Source organism: Acinonyx jubatus, chromosome A3 (assembly GCF_027475565.1).
Source record: "Acinonyx jubatus isolate Ajub_Pintada_27869175 chromosome A3, VMU_Ajub_asm_v1.0, whole genome shotgun sequence".
NCBI lineage: Eukaryota > Metazoa > Chordata > Mammalia > Carnivora > Felidae > Acinonyx > Acinonyx jubatus.
Window position 1 is genome coordinate 21277939 of NC_069388.1, and position 17255 is coordinate 21295193.

The 17255-nt window shown below is 51.6% G+C and overlaps 1 protein-coding gene across 3 annotated transcripts in view; it reads right to left on the reverse strand.

Moving 5' to 3' along the window:
* Window positions 1-462: 462 nt before the first annotated feature.
* Window positions 463-17255, reverse strand: part of CTNNBL1 (catenin beta like 1) — a 160224-nt gene continuing 143431 nt past the window's right edge. For 2 of the 3 annotated variants that reach the window (XM_053199983.1, XM_053199981.1), the window contains exons 14-16: window positions 11016-11153; window positions 10696-10768; window positions 463-660 (exon numbers count right to left, since the gene is read on the reverse strand). In XM_053199983.1, the coding sequence (XP_053055958.1) occupies window positions 572-660; window positions 10696-10768; window positions 11016-11153 (300 nt within the window). In that variant the 3' untranslated portion in view covers window positions 463-571. Of the gene's footprint in view, window positions 661-2825; window positions 7125-10695; window positions 10769-11015; window positions 11154-17255 lie in introns of those variants that run through there. The other variant, XM_053199982.1, reaches the window with a different exon arrangement.

Below are 17255 nucleotides of genomic sequence, written 5' to 3' on the forward strand. Positions count from 1 at the left end.
GGGGGGGGGGGGCGGGACGAGGACATTTGTTCAGGCTCCCCTCCCAACCGGTGGTGCTGGCGTGCGGCCGGGCTTCCAAATGCTGCTGCAGGGGCTGTGCTCCCCGAGGCTGGCCCCACTGTGCCCCGGAAGCCTCCCCACGGGCGCTTCTGCACGAGCCACGTGCCTGGCATTACCCGTCACTCTTCGTGTCAGGGTCAGCAGCCCCACAGCGGTCCCCGGTCGGTCCACGCCCCCCCCCCCCCCCCCCCCCAGCTTCAGGCTGGCGGCCTCACGGCGGCCACGCAGTCGCTTTATGCTGACCCGCTTTATCCCTGATCTGCTCTCCGAGCCTCAGTCCCCTCACTGGCAGAGTGAGGCCAACCACTAACCTTCCTCAGCTGTGTCCCATGACGGCTGCTGGAAAGTGCCGGGTGAACGGCACCGGCATACCGCTCTGCTACAAAAAATGCCAGCCAGGGCTACCAAAACTAGCTTTAATTCGTCCAAAAGTCACATTGAGCTGTGTAAAAACTTTCTGGGAGGGAGGCCCAGAGAGAGTCCATGCTGCCCCCATGGGGCCGAGGGGTCTCTAGAAGTTCTCCAGCAAGCCCAGGATGCGCTTTTGCTCGTTCTCCCGGAACTCCGGGCTCCGGCCGTCCCCGATGTTCTCCGCGTACTCTGGGGAGACAAAGGCGGCGTTAGGCATGGATCCGAGGGGTGCGCTCCGTCGTGGCTGGGCCCCTCCGCACCCCTCCCTAGATCCCGGCTCCTGCCGAGGCACGTGCTGTTCTAATGCCTCTAACGGCCGCCAAAGGGGCACCTTGGCCAAACTCATCGGTCTTGCGTTCGAGGTGATGAGTGAACCCAAGTCACCTTTGCCGACTCCCAGTCCTCCCCGGCCACACCCTTTACTCACTCACGTGGTCACTCAGTGCACAGGCAGCGCACGCCTGCGTGGCCAGCGTTTGTCAGAGCGTGGGCCCTGACCAAGCGGCAGCACCATGGAGGAACTTGTCAGAAACGCAGATCTGGGGGCCAACCGAGACCTACTTCATAGCCCCAGCAGAGTCCGTCTGAACAAGCTGTCCAGGTAATGATAACGCACACAAGTCTGAGAACCACGATTTGAGGCAATGGGGATAAAGTAATGATCAAAATACACGAAGATCTCTGCTCTCTAGTGGGGGAAACAGCCCACAAGTAAGCGACACAGGGTGGCTGTCAGAAGGCCTCACGGAGATTTGATCGGAGACCTGAAACAAATTCACGTGGGCACGTCTGGGAGCGAGCGGCAAAGAGGCTCCGAGCAGGGAGCTCACCCGGCCCGGTGGGGAGTGAGTGTGGAGGTCCCTGTGGCTGGAGCTCGGCACCGGGGACAGGAAGGGGCAGGCACAGGCCACAGGGCCTTGGGGGCCGCTGCAAGGACTCCGGCCTTCCCCCCGTGACCAGGGCTGTGGGAGGGCTGTAAGCAAAGGAGTGACGGCTCACTCCAACTGCTGTGTGGGAGATGCCCCGAAGGGCACAAGGGCAGAAGGGGAGATGTGATTTGATGGTGGCTGGGACCAAGAAGGTCACAGAGGGGGTGAGAAGTCTTCCGATTTTACATGCATTCTGAAGGTGATCCAGCAGGACTCACAGACAGGCTGGAAGCGGGGTGCCACATCACCAAGAGGTATGACAGAGTAGTGAAGGATGAGGGGAGCAGGCGCTGCACCGATGGGGGGGGGGGGGGTCAAGGTACAGTCCCCGGACATGAGCTCAAACAGCCGGGGGTTTCAGGTAAATGGGCTGGTGGGACAAAGAAGGACCTCGAGGTGTGCCTCCCACGCCTCTGGTGGGAGAAAACAGCCAGTGCCAGAGAGGGCCCACCCCTGGGAGAGGTGGGTTTCAGTCAGAGCGGGAAGGCAAGGAAAATACTCCAAGAAGGAGGAGGATACAAGGATGACAGTGAGGACAGATGTCCGGAGAACACAATCAGAGCGTCAGGGCAGGTCACCACGTGACCGACTTACCCGTCACCCCAGCTCTCTATTTCGTGTTCAAAAGTATCCCCTCAAATTACACACTCACCCTGGTTTTAGGAGGAGGGGGGCTACGAGGCAGAAAAGATGTAGAACTTAGGGACTGGGGCGCGGGGCATGGATGGGCTTCCTGTAGTGACCCGGGTCCAGGAGCAGGGACACAGAATGTGGAGGAAGGGAGGACAGCACTCTTCTTGCCCGCAGACCCACGGCGGGGAGGGGGTGTGACGTGGTGGGCTGGGTTTGGACCCGTCTCTGGCGCACCATCCTAAGTGACCTTGGGGGTGTCCTCTGAAAATGTAGGGAAGGTACTTGGCAAATAACCGAAATTCGAGGCACGCTCGTTCCTTCCCCGAGCCTCCTTGGCTCTAGCCAGCAATGTCACACGTGGAACCCCACGCACCCCTGCAGGCCCATCTGAAGAGGCATCTTCTCTGCGAAGCCTGCCCGGTCATCTCTTCCTCCGGCTCCTGTCCTCAGGCCAGGGTCCCCATCACAGGCCTGACTTCTGGACCACCCTGCACTTGCTCTCCTCTCCCTCTAGGTGGGGAGTTCCAGGAAGGCAGAGGCGTGTGTGTGCCTTACTTTTAGCTGAACGCCCAGCAGAGTCTGCCGTCCGTGTGGTGCGGTAAAGCGGCTCTCGGAGCAGGTGGATCAGGGTGACGGTCTGCATCCCTGCCCCGCTCCCTGCTCCCCAGGCCGGGCAGTTTCAGGTAGAATAGACAACTCTGGGCAAGAAGCGTTTACATAATAAAACATCTGCTGATCCAAATCAGACAAAGGCTGGGGAGAGACAAGAGAGTGTGCAACCCCTCCCCTGCTCCCCCCACTTCTTCATTTTTCCTCCTTCCTCTTTATTACTTTGGACATGTGCCGGAAAACGGGATTTGGGATTCAGACATGTGCCAGCTGTGTGTCTCCCCCTGGAAATCATCCTCTTCCGTTAGATGCATCCATCACCTCCACTAGCAAATGGTTGTGATGCCTTCTATTAAGGCCTCTTAAAGAGAGGGCTGGGGTGACGGGAGAGCAGGATCTGGGCTGCGGAGACAGCTACGGGGCTTTACATAAATGCTATCTCTTACTCACGTGTGAATGATCTAGTCGCTGCCCCAGGAGAGACAGAAGTGACCATTGCAGCATTTAATACCCCCAGAGGCATGGTCTGGAAGCAGGAGTCTTAATGGATTGAACCAACACTTTGCTCTCCTAATGTATTCTCAGACCCAGGAGGGAGGGAAGTGGAGAAACAGTCTGACCCTTTGGGGCAGTGATTTTCCAAGTCAAGCCAGCTTCCCTGTAGGGACCTAATCTCTTTCTAGAGACCCACACGGTAAAGGAAACCAGTCTGTATCAGCGCCCTTGCTGATACAGGCCTTGGAAAGCACAAGCCACCGCAGCGCACAGAGCACCCCTCAGACGGCCGGCCTCCCATCACTCTCTGTGGGGAAGGACGAAACCACCGGAGTAGCTGTTCCCTAGAAACGGGCTGTGAACAGTGCAGGTGCAGTGTGTCTCCCACACAGCATGTGCCGGGCAAGGACGTCCGGCGGCTCGCCTGATCTTTGCGGCCATCCCACAGGGATGGAAGCCATCTCTGTTTGCAGACAAGGAAACTGAGGCGTGTTAGAGAACTGGGGCAACCGCCCCAAGTCCGGGACAGCAGGGAAGCTGAAATTCAACCCAAAACGTGTGTGAAAAAGGCACCTAAAAGAGCTGGGGGGAGCCAGTTCCCAAAGTGGCATCCTCTTACCTGAGCAACATCCCACCCTGCTGCTCCCCATCCTCTGGGGGAAACACTGCTCTGTGAGTACTCCAAAGCAGTCCAGCCCCACAGGGCTTCTGGCTACAAAGTCCTCCTAAGGGTACGTCTCTAGACGCCACGTCCTGTGGGAAAGGGCCTCACTGGCCCCAGATGTGGAGCGGGTCAGAATGTCAGAACTGCAGAGCTCTCAGAAATGTAGGACAACTCTGAAGGGCAGGTGACCAGCCAGGGTCCCACAGCAAGCCAGCCACGGAGCCAGGCCCGGAGCCAGGTCTGCCGAGGCCCTCATGTTCCTCCACTGCCACTGGCAGCCGGCACCAGCTGTGCCCTGCGCCCTCTGCCCCTTATCCCTACTCCTTCTTTGTTTCCAGAGGAGAATCCTATTTGGAGCAAATCTGGGTGGTGCCAGCTACCTCTGGTTATTATAGCTGCCGCAGCAGTTTATAAATATTGAACACATTCCTCCCAGAGGTCTTGGGGAAGAGTTCTCTTTGCGTGCGTGTGTGTGTATGTGTGTGTGTGTGTGTGTGTGTGTGTCTAAGAGGGGTAGAGTGAGTACGGGAAAAAGATGCTAGATGGAGGGGGAACTATGAGTGGTGGGAGAATGGGAGAGAAGAGGGTGAGTCGGCTGGGGAGAGTGAGAAAGAGGGTGCACACATCAACTCCATTCTCCACTTCCCCAGCATTTTCAAATGTTCTTATAATAAAGGCTTTGATGGAGCTCAAAAACAGGCAGCAGTGCTGAACACATAAATATTAAAGCAAACTTCAGACAGCAGGTTTACTCTTCAGACATGGAATACAAGCTGTTCTGTTTATGTTAAGAGGGAGAGGGAGGGGCCTGGGCTGGCGGATGGGGATAAGTGTCTTCAGGACAGGGACCTGGGCCGCGCTCACAAGCCTGGTTCAGACCCCTGAACCCTAAGCTTTAACTGCTCATCTTTTAAAAAATGCAGGAGGAAGAGGGAAGGGTAGGGAAGAAGGATACCCAGAATATTTTCACACTGAAAACTCTGGAAGACACAGACATCACCACAGACGAGGACCTGGGAAAGGAAACTCCATGTCTAATACCTTCCTTAATGACAACGATGAACTTGGAAGGTCTGATGCCACACTTCCCTAGGAGAAGAACACTTATCTGCAGCAACGGGACATCAGGGGTTTCATTAAAATGAAACCCATTTAAAGGAGAAAGAAGCATATCCTTTGCTTATCATGTGAACAGGGTCATCTGGTTGGAAAAGTGCCCCCCGCCACCAGGCCCTGAGGAGTCTGGTCTGGGTGCTGGTCCACCGGCTTTCCTGCCTGCCCTCGAGTCCAGGCTGCTGCGAGCTCCAGGTCAAAGGATCAGGCCAAGGAAGTTGGAAGGAAGGAGCCTCCATTTGCTGAGCACGTACTCTGTCCCAGGCACCTGACTGTAGTTCAACTTCAGCCTTCCCGAGGGACAATAGTCACTTCAGGTTTGTTTTTCACAGAGAGGAAACAGGCTCAAACGTATTATCTACTAACTTACCCAAAGTTACACAGACAGAACCATGCCGGTCTGTGTGTCTCAGATCTATTTATCGCTGGAAGGGCTCACACACTGATGGCAACAGTAAAGGTAGCTAACGTTTATCAAGCACGTACTATGTGCCAGCCCCACGTCCGCACTGCGCGTCCGGTACCTCTCCTGATCCACACAGAAGGTTATCTCCATCTCACAGACGAAGGACTGTGGCTTGGAGAAAGTAAGTAGCTGCCGAAGGTTAAATGCAGGCCTCTCTCCAGGATTCTCTCCTGACTCCAAATGCCCTAGTGGTCATAGTAGCCATGACCTGGTACAAGTCACACACACACCCACATGTCATCAAAAGAGAAATCCTGCCAGCTTCTGCAGTTTCAAAATCGCAGACAACGCTTAGGCTACCGAGAGCCCCAAATCAAATGGAAATACATGTTTAGGAGCTTCTAGAGGAGATTTCAAGCCATAAAGAACAAAAGCAAATCAAAGGGCCAGGAGCCAATTTCTGAAAGCATTTTGAAGTCTTGGGCTCCGTCTTTCTGCCACCAATGAAAGAGTTTTTGAGTCAGGAATCCTCTGAGCTCTCCCCGGCACAGCAGCCCAGCAGCCACGTGGTCCTCCGGCAACTTTCATCAGTGACTATGACACTGAAGCGACTTGGCCCGCAGCTTCCACGGTAACCCTTGGCACAAGTATTTATACTAAAAGGTACTTCCGGGTTACGGTTCCTAGGCCGCATCCAAGGAGATGCCTGTGCGATGATGGACACCCACATCTGCCCACAGAGGGCCTTCACGTGCTTCCACAAGCCACCTTCTTGGCCAGTCAGCTTCATAGGGACATAAAGTACAAGGGTAGCTGCCAGGGACTGGGGGGAGGAGAGTATGGGGAGTGAGGGTGTACAGAGTTTCAGTTTTGCAAGATGGAAATTAATTCTGTGGACAGACGGTGGTGATGGTCGCAATGGTAAATCTGACCAATACTTTACCACTACCACCAAAAAAAAAAAAAAAAAAAAAAAAAAAAAAGTGCCTCTCTGTGCAGCCTCTCTGGATCTTTAGGCTCCTTTTAAGGTGCAGCAGCATTAACTGTGCCTTCGTGATTCACACTCTGTCTTAGCATGGACTTCATTCTGCTTTGTGTAGTGATTAGTTTCTTCACCTGTGATAGGACTGTGTGCCCCTGGGGAAAGGCCCTACTAAGGGTCTCATTCATCTCAGGAGCCCACCCAGTGCCCTATGACGCCAAGCAGGTGCTCTATAAAGGCAGCCGCCCTAAATTTTCTTTTTAAAAGATGGTAAGACTGCATCAGGCAATCCACAACGTTAGAGGTTTTCTTTCTGCCAAATGGAAGACCGACTGTGTACAGTTCTGAGTTTCGATCCAGTCTCCAACATCACTAGCGACTCGGGTAATGTCCCTTAACCTCCGTAAGCCTTGGTTTTCTTATCTGTAAAATGGAGATTGTAATCCTGCTTCCTAGGACAGTTGTGAGAACCAGAGAAGATACACGAAAAGCCTGGCACACAGGAGTACAGAGGACGTGCTTGGGGGCAACCGCTCTACCTACTGTGGTCCTGGATTTCTGGAACAGCACAAAGAAGCCAGAAGCACTACCTCAGCGTGTGCCCCCAGGAAGCATTAACTGAGCCCCTGCTCTGCACTGGTCACGGGCCAGGCACAAGGCGAAAGGCAGGAAGACTGTCACCGCCCAGGCAGAGTACGTGGTGTGGCCTGCCCTTCTTCAGCAAGGAGACCATCATCTCCTATGTGGGCACCACAGTCCTCGGGCCCGGAACCGCTGCCAGCTCCAGGCAAGGCTGGACTTTGGGAGCGCCGAGTAAGCAGTCTGCAGAAAGAGGGACTTTAATGAGCCATCAATTATTCCCAGCTCTCTTGGCACCCCCAATAGAAAAGGAGGGAGGAAAATCATGAGAAAGGGACTGAGATACAAGGGGAGAAGTCCCCTGCTGGGCTTGCCTCATCAGCGTTTTCCTGAGACCTCAAGGGATACATCAGCTGTCATCCTGCCAGCAAAACTTAGGAAATATGTAGGCCATAAAATCAAAGAAAAAGCTTGCATCTAATTAGTATGTTAAAAAAAAGGAAGCAACCCAAACTGAAAAACAAAATTAAAATCAAAGAGGACAGACTGATGAGCTGGTTTTCTCTACGAGGCTTTGTTTTTTTCATGCTTTTTGATGGAGTGAAGGGTGGAGGAAGAAGGGGGAGGGAGTGAAGGCCTTTGAGGGAGGGCTTGAGCAGAGCCTAGCCGCCACTCCCCGTGGTAGCCTGACCCCTTTCCGACCTCAACACTACCCTGGGTGCTCTACGGGGAGGCAGGCCACAGGGCTCAGGTCTAACACCCAACACCACAGGCCGGAGGGCTTCCCGAAGAGGGAGCGAGCCAGGGCGGGGGCACGCAGGTGGAACTGGGGTCAAGAATCCTTTACTCTTAACCTTCCATCTGGAGAGAACAGGGATTTGGTTTTCTCAAGTGGTCAGTGTCCTGTGAGAGCCTCTTTGACCCGGGCAGGGGCGCCCTAAGTATCCCCTCTATATTCCTTACACAAGCCACCGATGTCCTGTCTTACCCCTGGGCCTCTGCTTTCTCTGCCTGGGATGTGCCTTTCCCTCTAGGACACAGTCCCAGTCCTGGGGAGGAGCCTGTCCCTCCTGTGGGATTCCACAGTAAGGCCTGGGACTCCAGTACTGCTCCTTACCACCCCGTTAGCACACCGTTCGCAACTTCAACTAGCACTTACCACGTTATAATTAGTTTCGCGTAGCTCTCCCCACCAGACTGTGAACACCTCAAAGATGCAGCCCTTGCTGATTCTTTGCACCTCTAGTCCTGAACACAGAGCCCGGCACCCAGCAGTGCCAGCCGAGTAGCTGTTGGAGCGTGTGTTTCATTCGGCTTGAATTATGGCTGGTCACCTATGCGTCTACGTTCCCTCGAAGACTATAAACTCCATGAGGGCAGGTGCTCTGTGACACGGCAGCAGAGTATCTAGCACCGTGCTTAGCCTTGAGGAAAGTGTCGGCAAACATTAGCCAAATGAAATGTGCCCCGGGGTAGGGCTGAATTCGATTGTATGTAAAATATTCACTGGGTTCACGTGCCCCACATTGCTCTGGGTGCTGAGGAGACACGGGTGAACGGGCCAGACAATGTCCCTACGTCACAGAGCTTCCATTTTAACGTATGAGACACACGAAGCGAGTAAACAAAGACATAAATAAAAACAATTACAGACTGTGATAAGGGCTAGGGAGGAAATAAACTGGGTGCTCTGATGGGAAGGAACAGATGGAGAGGACGGCGCGGATTCAAGATGGCGTGGGGAGGCAGCCAAATTTGCCCCCCCCCCCCCCCCCAGCGGGGCTAGGCCACGGAGGGAGGACTGAGGGCTGGCCTGGGGCTGTGGCGGAAGAAAGCAACAGAGGAGAGGACCAAGGGTGGCGGAAGTGAAAGTGGCATCTGTGCAGGCCGCTCAATCAGCGAAACTCCACTCGGCACCCTGTGCATACACGAGGCATCGGGGGGGCTGGACTTGGATCCCGGGGAGGCAGAGGCTGGCTCGCGAGGCTGGCCTCTCCGGATAACCTCAGGTATACGTGTTAGGGTTTCACAAAGAAAAACACCCACCTACTACGTGTCAGTACCCGTTAAAAACACCTTTTCTTCCTCAGAAGATCCCTGTTTTGATTACAGGGATGGAGGTGCAGGGAGGAGCCTAAGCGTAAGAGAGGAGAGCAGAGAGCAATAAAAAGTTCTAATTGAACAAGTGGGCGTTAAAAGTAAATGCCATTTAAAAGCTGGAGCTGCAAATCACCACAGCTACACCTTAGGGAGGAGGCGGCGGGACATGCTGAGCAGTAATTCATGCGAACGAGACACTGAGAAGGAGCACCCGGGATGCCACTGTGGAAGGCAGGATGCTGGGCTCGGTTCATGAGCGGCTTTTCCTCTTTCTCTGGGAGAGAAAACAATAGATTCCAATACCTCAAATTCTCCACCTGCAAAGTAGACACGATGGCCCCATGGGGCGGCTGGGCTAAACATGGGGTTTCCAGCTCCCACATCTGAGTCGTCCTCGTCTCAGCCTCCAAGACCCAGCTCGATGCCACTTTCACAAGACTTCCGTAGGACTTGAGCCAGGCCTCACTTATAATAATGACGATGACAATTATCATCACCGTATTTCATAATACTCATAATAGCTGACATTTACAGAGGACTTACTGAGGGTCAGACATTTTCAATCTATCATCTTTTTTAATCTTCTCACCCATCCTATGAGGTCACAGAGCAACTGGGTATCTCACCTGAGGTAACACAGTAAGGAAGAGAGCCAGGATTCAGTTCCGGGAACCAGATCCCAGAGACCATGGCTCCTAACTTCTCTTCACTTTATTACATGTACCATTTATCCTCACCTTTCATCTCCCACCTGTAATGGGAGTTATAGGCCACCACAGGCAACACCCTTGAGTAAATCTAGCCTAATCCGTCACCTTGGAAATGGGCAGAACGAGGGCCGGAGAGGGAAAGTAAAAATCTGCCCGCAGCTACCAGCCCATCCGGGCTCTCCCTGAACTCTGTCATTATCAGTTCCTCGAAGCCTGATACGGGCCTCTACTGCCATGTGTGTAAGTCGGGGCTAAGTGGCTGGCGGGCGCGGCTGCACCCGAGTCCAGTTCAGGTACCCTTGTGATTGGGAACCTGCCCAGCAAAGGAGGCCTGGGGAGCCACTCCAGCTGAGCGAGGTCCCAAAGATGGAAGAGCATCGGAGGCACTGACTCCCTGGGGTAGGTGAGGGAAGGAGGGACGCTCACCTGACAGGAGCACTATCTGAGAGCCGAGCGCTAGACCGGACGCGGTCACGTCGTATCTCCTGAGCCTTTGCAAAATTTCTTCTAAGTCACATTCGCACAGCTGGGGAAGGCAGAGCCAAGGCTGGAAGGCAGCTATGCTCTTTCTGCTCCCCCACAGTACCTAAGCCTCACATCCTTCTGTCTTGCCTAATTCCGGGTATTTCCTGTTACTTCCTTGTTTTCTTTCTCCCAAGAAAGCAATTTCCTTCCACGGCACACAGTTTGGAAGTGGGAGTTTTTGTTTCGTGTTTTGTCTTATTTCTTTTTAATTTTTAACAAATGTTTCTAAGCACTGCTGTCTCTGATTTGTGAAGCGTCTTTTAAATCCTGGAAGTGAAGGGTCAGAGGTACAGAACGCGCAGGCTAGTCTTCGGTATCCTGACAAAGACGACCTGGACACATGGGGAACACGACGGCACACCTAAGCCTGCAGTGCCGAGAATGCTGTGCACCAAAATCCAGGGGTAACGACAGAGACTCAAGAAGTAAGCATCACCTAGTTCTCCCAGAGCCCCAGACACAAGCAGCACCCAACTCACCCTTGATGATGTGCCTGACGATCTTGATGGAGCTCCCTCGCATGTTCAGGATCTGGTGAACCCTCTGGCGAATCTATGAGGAAGGGGAAGAGAGGGGAGAGAAAGGAAAAGCACCGTTTGTCCCTGCAGACCCCGGCATACATCGTGTAGCAAGTTCGCACCTCACGCCCACCCCTGAAGAAGAGGGCCCCCCCGCCCCGCCCCCGGGAGTACAGGGAGCCAAGGAGAGTGAATCGGCTTCTTTCTTGGAGTCTCTGCCCCGGGAGGGGGCCAGGAGGGAGGCAGGCTCAGCCAGGCCCGGGCACGGCAGGCCCTCCTACCTGGGGCACACTGGCGTTGCAGATCTCCGCCATGATGTAGCAGATGTGCTGAAGGACAAAGAGCCCCGCGTCCAAGCGCCGGAGGTAGAACTCGTCCTCCGTGTCGTTGTCTATGATCTCCCCACGCCGGACCATGTCCTGGAAATGAATGAGCATTTGGGAATAAAAGCCGGACGGTGAACAGGGATAGACGGCAGGCTTGTAACATACAAAAGAACAACGGCAACAACAGACCATTCTGCCTCGGATGTGTCTCCTCCTCCTCCCCCACTATATCCTAAAGTACCCTTCTTATGTCTTCATTTTTAATGGACTGGAGACCCAGGGGGTCAGGTTAAAGCCCAGTATTTTCTGTGCAATGAGTCAAGGCCAAAATGATCTCATCCACATATTCAACCTTAAAAACAAACAAACAAACAAGCTGACGGGGACACAAATCTCAGCTGTGTATCTGCTTCCACTCATTCTTTCCTTTGTGGTTCCGGCCTCTGCAAATCACCCCCAGAAGATGTACAGAACTCTCTTTCCCTTCCCAGTCAGGTGAAACTCGGGAGGAGAGGCCCTTTCTCCACAACTCCGTCTTGCTACCCTGGTGACACTGATGTCACAGCCACCCTCACGTGCACGTCCCTCACGCCGCGCCAGTAGCCAAACGCTGCCGCCCCTTCCGCTCCGCTCACGAGTGGGCACTCCCCCAGGCCAAGTCCCAACGAGTGACAGGAGTCTCTTTCCTCACCCGCGGCAACCCCAGACCTAGCAGATTCGCTGTCCCCAAATCTATTCCTCTCCAGTGGATATTTTTTTTCTCTTTTTTGAACAGCTTTATTGAGATACAACGCACAACCCATACAATCTGCCCATTTAAAGTGTACAATCTGCTGGCTTTTAGTATATTCAGAGCTGTGCAACCATCACAATTGCTGTGGGACATTTTCATCACCACCGCCCCTAACCCCCCCAACTGGTGGATTATTAACACCTCTGCCCACAGAGTTCCTCTCCCCACCTCAGGGCCTTTGCCGTCTTCCTTCCCTGGGATTCCTGGCTATCTCTGAAGCCAGCACTGTCTTACGCGCCCTCTACCACAAAGCCTTTCCTGATTATTCGAGGCTAGCCACTGCTCCTCTCCGAGTTCCCGAGAGTACCTCAACACGCCTCTCCCTGACACGACCTCTTCTCACACATCATGCTCACACTCATTTGCACCATCACCTCCCTCTGTTGATAACTCCCACCTGCAGCTCCCTCCGTCTCATGAGGGTGGACCATGAACTCTGGGAAAGCAGGGACTGAATTCTGTCTTCATGTCCCCGCTCAGTAAACATCCACGCGGTGAATGAAAGGGAAAAGACATCTCTGTTTTGGGCTGTCAGCTCTCAGGAGTAAGAACTGGGTGAGGGACTCATTCTGCGCGACTGGCAGACTGGTTTGAGAAGACAGGTGCTTGATACATGCTTTTGATGACAACAATCCATTTCTTAATTCCGTCAGTAGTTTTATGGCCATAGTTCCCTCTGACAACTCAGGCTCCTGTCACTGACAGAAGCCCTTGGGACCCCGCTTTCCACTCTCCCAAACTTGAAGGACTTACCACTTGGTTATCAATCTCCAACAAGATCCTTCAGAGACTATTTAGACGCAGATAATGCACTCCTTTATTTGCCCAAGGGGCCGGCCTGTAGCAACACAAGGCTACTTTTCATCTCCCTCCTAAAGGCCTCTGTCTGAGGCAAAGGAGGGCTATGCTGTCTGGCAAATCACCACCACTAATTCCTAGCTTCATTTAGTAGCAAATTCCTCGGTAATCTGGTAATAGTGTTAATGTTCACGAGGTAGTCATGGAGCACTGGACTGATGTCCAAGGAGTTTAAAAATAGAAGGGTCTCTTTAGTTTCTCATTTACTCATAATCATAACTTCCTGCTCCAGAACGCCTAAGTGTTCAGCAGCTGGGGGCACAGGAAGCAAAATTACTCCTGACTTCCACTCATGCAAAAAGCATTTGCTGCTAATACTTTACATTTCTGTAATGCTGTAGAGTTTAAAGTGTTATTATATATATGGTCCTTACTACCAAATTTAAAGAGAGCAGGGAAGGGATTATTAATCCCATTGTACAAATTAGAATCCAAGGCACACAGAGGTTAAGTAGGTTGCTCATAATTACATAATTACCGGTTACTAGAATATGGACTCCCTGGGGACAGGAATCCTGTCTGAATCACCTCTGAGGTAGAAATGATTAACATAATGCCAAGCGTTCAGATCCCAGCCCAGCTAAGCGCCCAGTGGCAAGGATGCCATTCTAAGCATTAGGCAGAAGAAGAGTAAAAACGGAGGTAAAGGGGAGGCCCTGGTCTTCTTGGTCACGGACAAGTAGGCTGTCTGGGGAGGTCACAGAGGCACAGGAAATGACCAGAAAGCAAAGGCATATGTTGCACGCTCAAGTTACAAACAATTACAAGTGGCAGGTGCCTATCAGGGTTGGTTAAGATGGGAGGGAGTCTGGGGAGAAGTGACTTCTGGGTAAGGTTTCAAGGTTCACGGGAGGGACAGCAGAATGAAGGCCTAAGGATGACGGCCTTCCGGGGATCTGAGGCCTTACGCTGTTCATGCTCTCTGCTCGCCAGCCCCCCCACTCTCCTCTGCATGCATAGCACAGACTGGCCTGCCCTCCACTTTCTGGCTTCTTCATCTCTGCTTGTAATGTTGGTACTTTCCCCACCACTCAAACACTATCATAATATATTCAAAGTCTAAAACGTGATATTCCTTTCAAAAGTTTTCTTGGCATCTTTGAAAACTTTTTCCAGCTTGAAAAGTTTTCCAACTAGATACTAGCATTTTTCAGTCTGTCAAACCCCTAAGACTTGGATTTATACCTCTTTTATGGCACCTCCCGTGACCTGCCTTGAACAGTTTTTCAGATGGGCGCCTCTTTCCTGTGTAGGCGCCTTGAAAGCAAGAGGTGAGTTTTACTCTTCTTTGTATCCTAGAAAGCACCTTGCATGGCACTTTGGGCACAGAAGGCTCTTAGAAAGCATCTGTCAGGATCGAAAGAAATGCAGGTAAAAGTTCAGTGCTGTTTAATGAGCTGTGTGTGCTAAGATTCTTGTGGATAGGGAAACAGGGAAACATCAGGGAGTGGTGAGGGCCGGGACCTTGGAGGGCCAGCTGGTGGGAGGCCTGAATGCTGGCCAGAGAGGTGGGACACAATGGGCTGCAGGCCACACTGTGCAGGAAAATGTAACGAGACTGTGCAACACCTGTATGATGGACACGCTGGCTTAGAGCCCCGAGAGGCAAGCAGAACACACGGCTGGGAAGCCAGAGTATCAGTGGCCTATGTGAGGAGGAGATCAGATGGAGGGGAGGAGAGGAGAGAAGAGGTGACGAAACTTCTAGAGGTTTGCAAACATGGAAACTGGGAGTGGAACACATTTCATTCATCTACCTGATCAGGATTTCCTGAACACCAACTCATGGGCCAGGTATCGTATGGTGTGCTGGGGGTGGGTGGCAAAGATAAATAAAACGGTCTACATAATCAAGGAGATTACGGCTTCATGATGTTGACAAATATGAACAAATTATTAATTTTTAAAAATGCAGTAACGACTATTATCACGGACCTCTCAAATTGTACCAAGTGCCTTGGGAACCCAGGAGAAGGACACGCCACGTCTGGGGGGGTCAAAAGACTTCGAAGGAGATGTCCACTTGAGGTGGATTCTGAAGGTGCCTGACACGCTGGAAAGGATATTCTAAGCAGGTTGAGTAATAGCATGGATCGAGGCCTAGAAAAGTCAACCTGGCAAGCATGAGGCAGAGCAACAGTGGAGTATCCGTATCACTAAAAGAAAGGTTAGAAAGGAGTAAGGGAGTGTGTTTTTTTGCTTATTAGATCCTAGCTATCGGCAGATGGTATTGTTTTTGATTGATTGCTATACACGAGGCATCGTGTGAGGCAGTCTGAATAAAAACCAGTGCAGCCACCATCTATCCACCTAGGGCGAGCAGCAAGTGCTTACCGAGGGCTTGTTATGTGTCAGACAGAGGTCTAAGTGCTTTTAAATTCCTTTGCTTCTCACAAATGTCGGAAGGCAGGGCTCACTACCCTTATTTTAGATCAGTAAATGGACTTGGCAGAGCAGCCTCCCCAAGGCTAGTGGGGGGCAGAACCGGGATTCAGACCCAAGTAGGTGTTCTTTTCATACGACCATGTTTGTGTGGGTACAGATTTCTGAGTTGTCAGAGAGAACAAAGGAAGATGCTAGGTAAGAGTGGTAGAAAGGCTCAAGAATGGAACTCAGCAAAATGAGGTTTCTTCATTTAGGTCTGAAGAGCCCTGGTGCTTTCCCCTTTTTCATACTCTTCCCCACAATCTGATCTTCTTTTAACCAGTTAAGGCAGGTACATACTGTACCTTCCCGTTTCTCTAAATACTGTCATCCAGAAAGGACGGACCCAAGAGAGCAATGCCAAACCCCATTTTTTCGTCTTTCCTTAGAACTTCAAGACTCTGACAACGTTCAATTCAACATTCTACTTTTAGATATACGGCCAGATGATTTGAAAGTGAAAATTTCAAATGTAGATCTGAGATACGACTTTAGCTCATCTCCAAGAAAGGCATCGCCATCGCTGCGTTGAACATGCACAAAGATGAAACAGAGATTGGCTTCTAAGACGAAGTCTCTGGCTTGACAGTTTTAGAAGCATCATAGAAACCAGCCAGCAGAGAAGATGACTGTTGTCAGGATAGCACCTTATCTAGCCTGTTACAACTCTGTGGCAGGAATATTTACTGCTGAATGGATTCAGGGAAGTTGAACACAAACGTGTACTCTGTGTTTAAAGGGAAATAAAGGGAGGAGGATGATTATGTATCATTCTGATGGAAACTAAGAAAGTGTGGCTACAGTTCTTTTAGGAACATCTTCTTAAGTTTTGGTCTGTCTTCAGAAGTAGGATCATAGATCACCTTAATTATCAATGGATTACTGAATTTCTGGCTCCTTTTCTGGGATTCCAAAACACAAGATAAAAAACTGATGTGGAGATAAGGACGTAGAACTAACCTCTGAACGACTCTCAGGGTGTCTGAGACTCTAAAACGGCTGCCCGTGTGACACAGCTTGTGACCATTTGGCTAGGATTCAGTCTCCGAAGTAATGTGAAAGTAATATAAACATTCGAGGAATGAAAAAAGCCATCATCACGAGCTTCTCTCCACCCTATTATTTCCCTCACAGAAGGTTCCGGAAGAACTGAAGGAGTCTGATTTAGAACACTCTGATGGGTATGTACTTGTGGGCACACAAGTAGCACACTTGCTTCACTGCCTGGCGGTAGGGAGGGAATGACTTACGCCCAAATGACCAGTAAGACATGCTTCAAAGCCAAGCAGATAAAGAAGAGGGTGAAGCTAGCTGGCCCCTGCAGAGATTAAACCTGCAGCTCCGAGTCCTTAGCACATGGGTGCTAAACTTAGTACATGGGTACAACAGGCCACAAATACCTCATTCTAAAAAAAGATACCCAAGCTCTCTTGCCTTCTTTCCCTTTTAAGAGACACTCTGACATTATAAGAAGCATTTAATTAGACACTGGGACTTCTCTGAATTGTGATGTATAAATTCTACAAACACGTTCCTCGGCCAAAGCAGGACAGAGCACTATACAAAAAAGATCGGATCCCACTAACACTAACTTACCAGCGTCCTTACACAAGTCATCTAACTTTTCGTGTCTCAGTATCTTTGCCTGGAAACAAGAAGCCTGCACTGGATCAGGGAGGGAAACAGGTTTTCTTCAGAGCGTCCCCTCTAGCTCACTGCAATGGCTCTCAAGTACTACATGGAAAAGGGCTGTGAGGCCAACTGGAGCTTGTGGGGCAAGAGCACTGAGATCAGTTGTCTATGTCTGTGCTGACTGCTGGACGGGGAGAGGCAGCGGGCCTTCTTCTGGCTGCCCTCATCTGGTGCTCTAGAAGGTTCCTTTTAGCTTAGATAACGTGTGGCAAATCTAGCAGTGAGCCACCTCCACAACCAGATGTGATGGATTTCTGCTTGTATCTGGGTATATATACGGACAGACTGAAGCTACTGACTAACGTGCTCCCAGACAGAAGAGCCACGGTCAGGTCAGAAACGCCTCAAGCAGGAGACATGAACTGTCACCTTGACGGACACAATGGTCGGCACTGACGATCAGCTGATCCTCTCACAATAAATTAAAC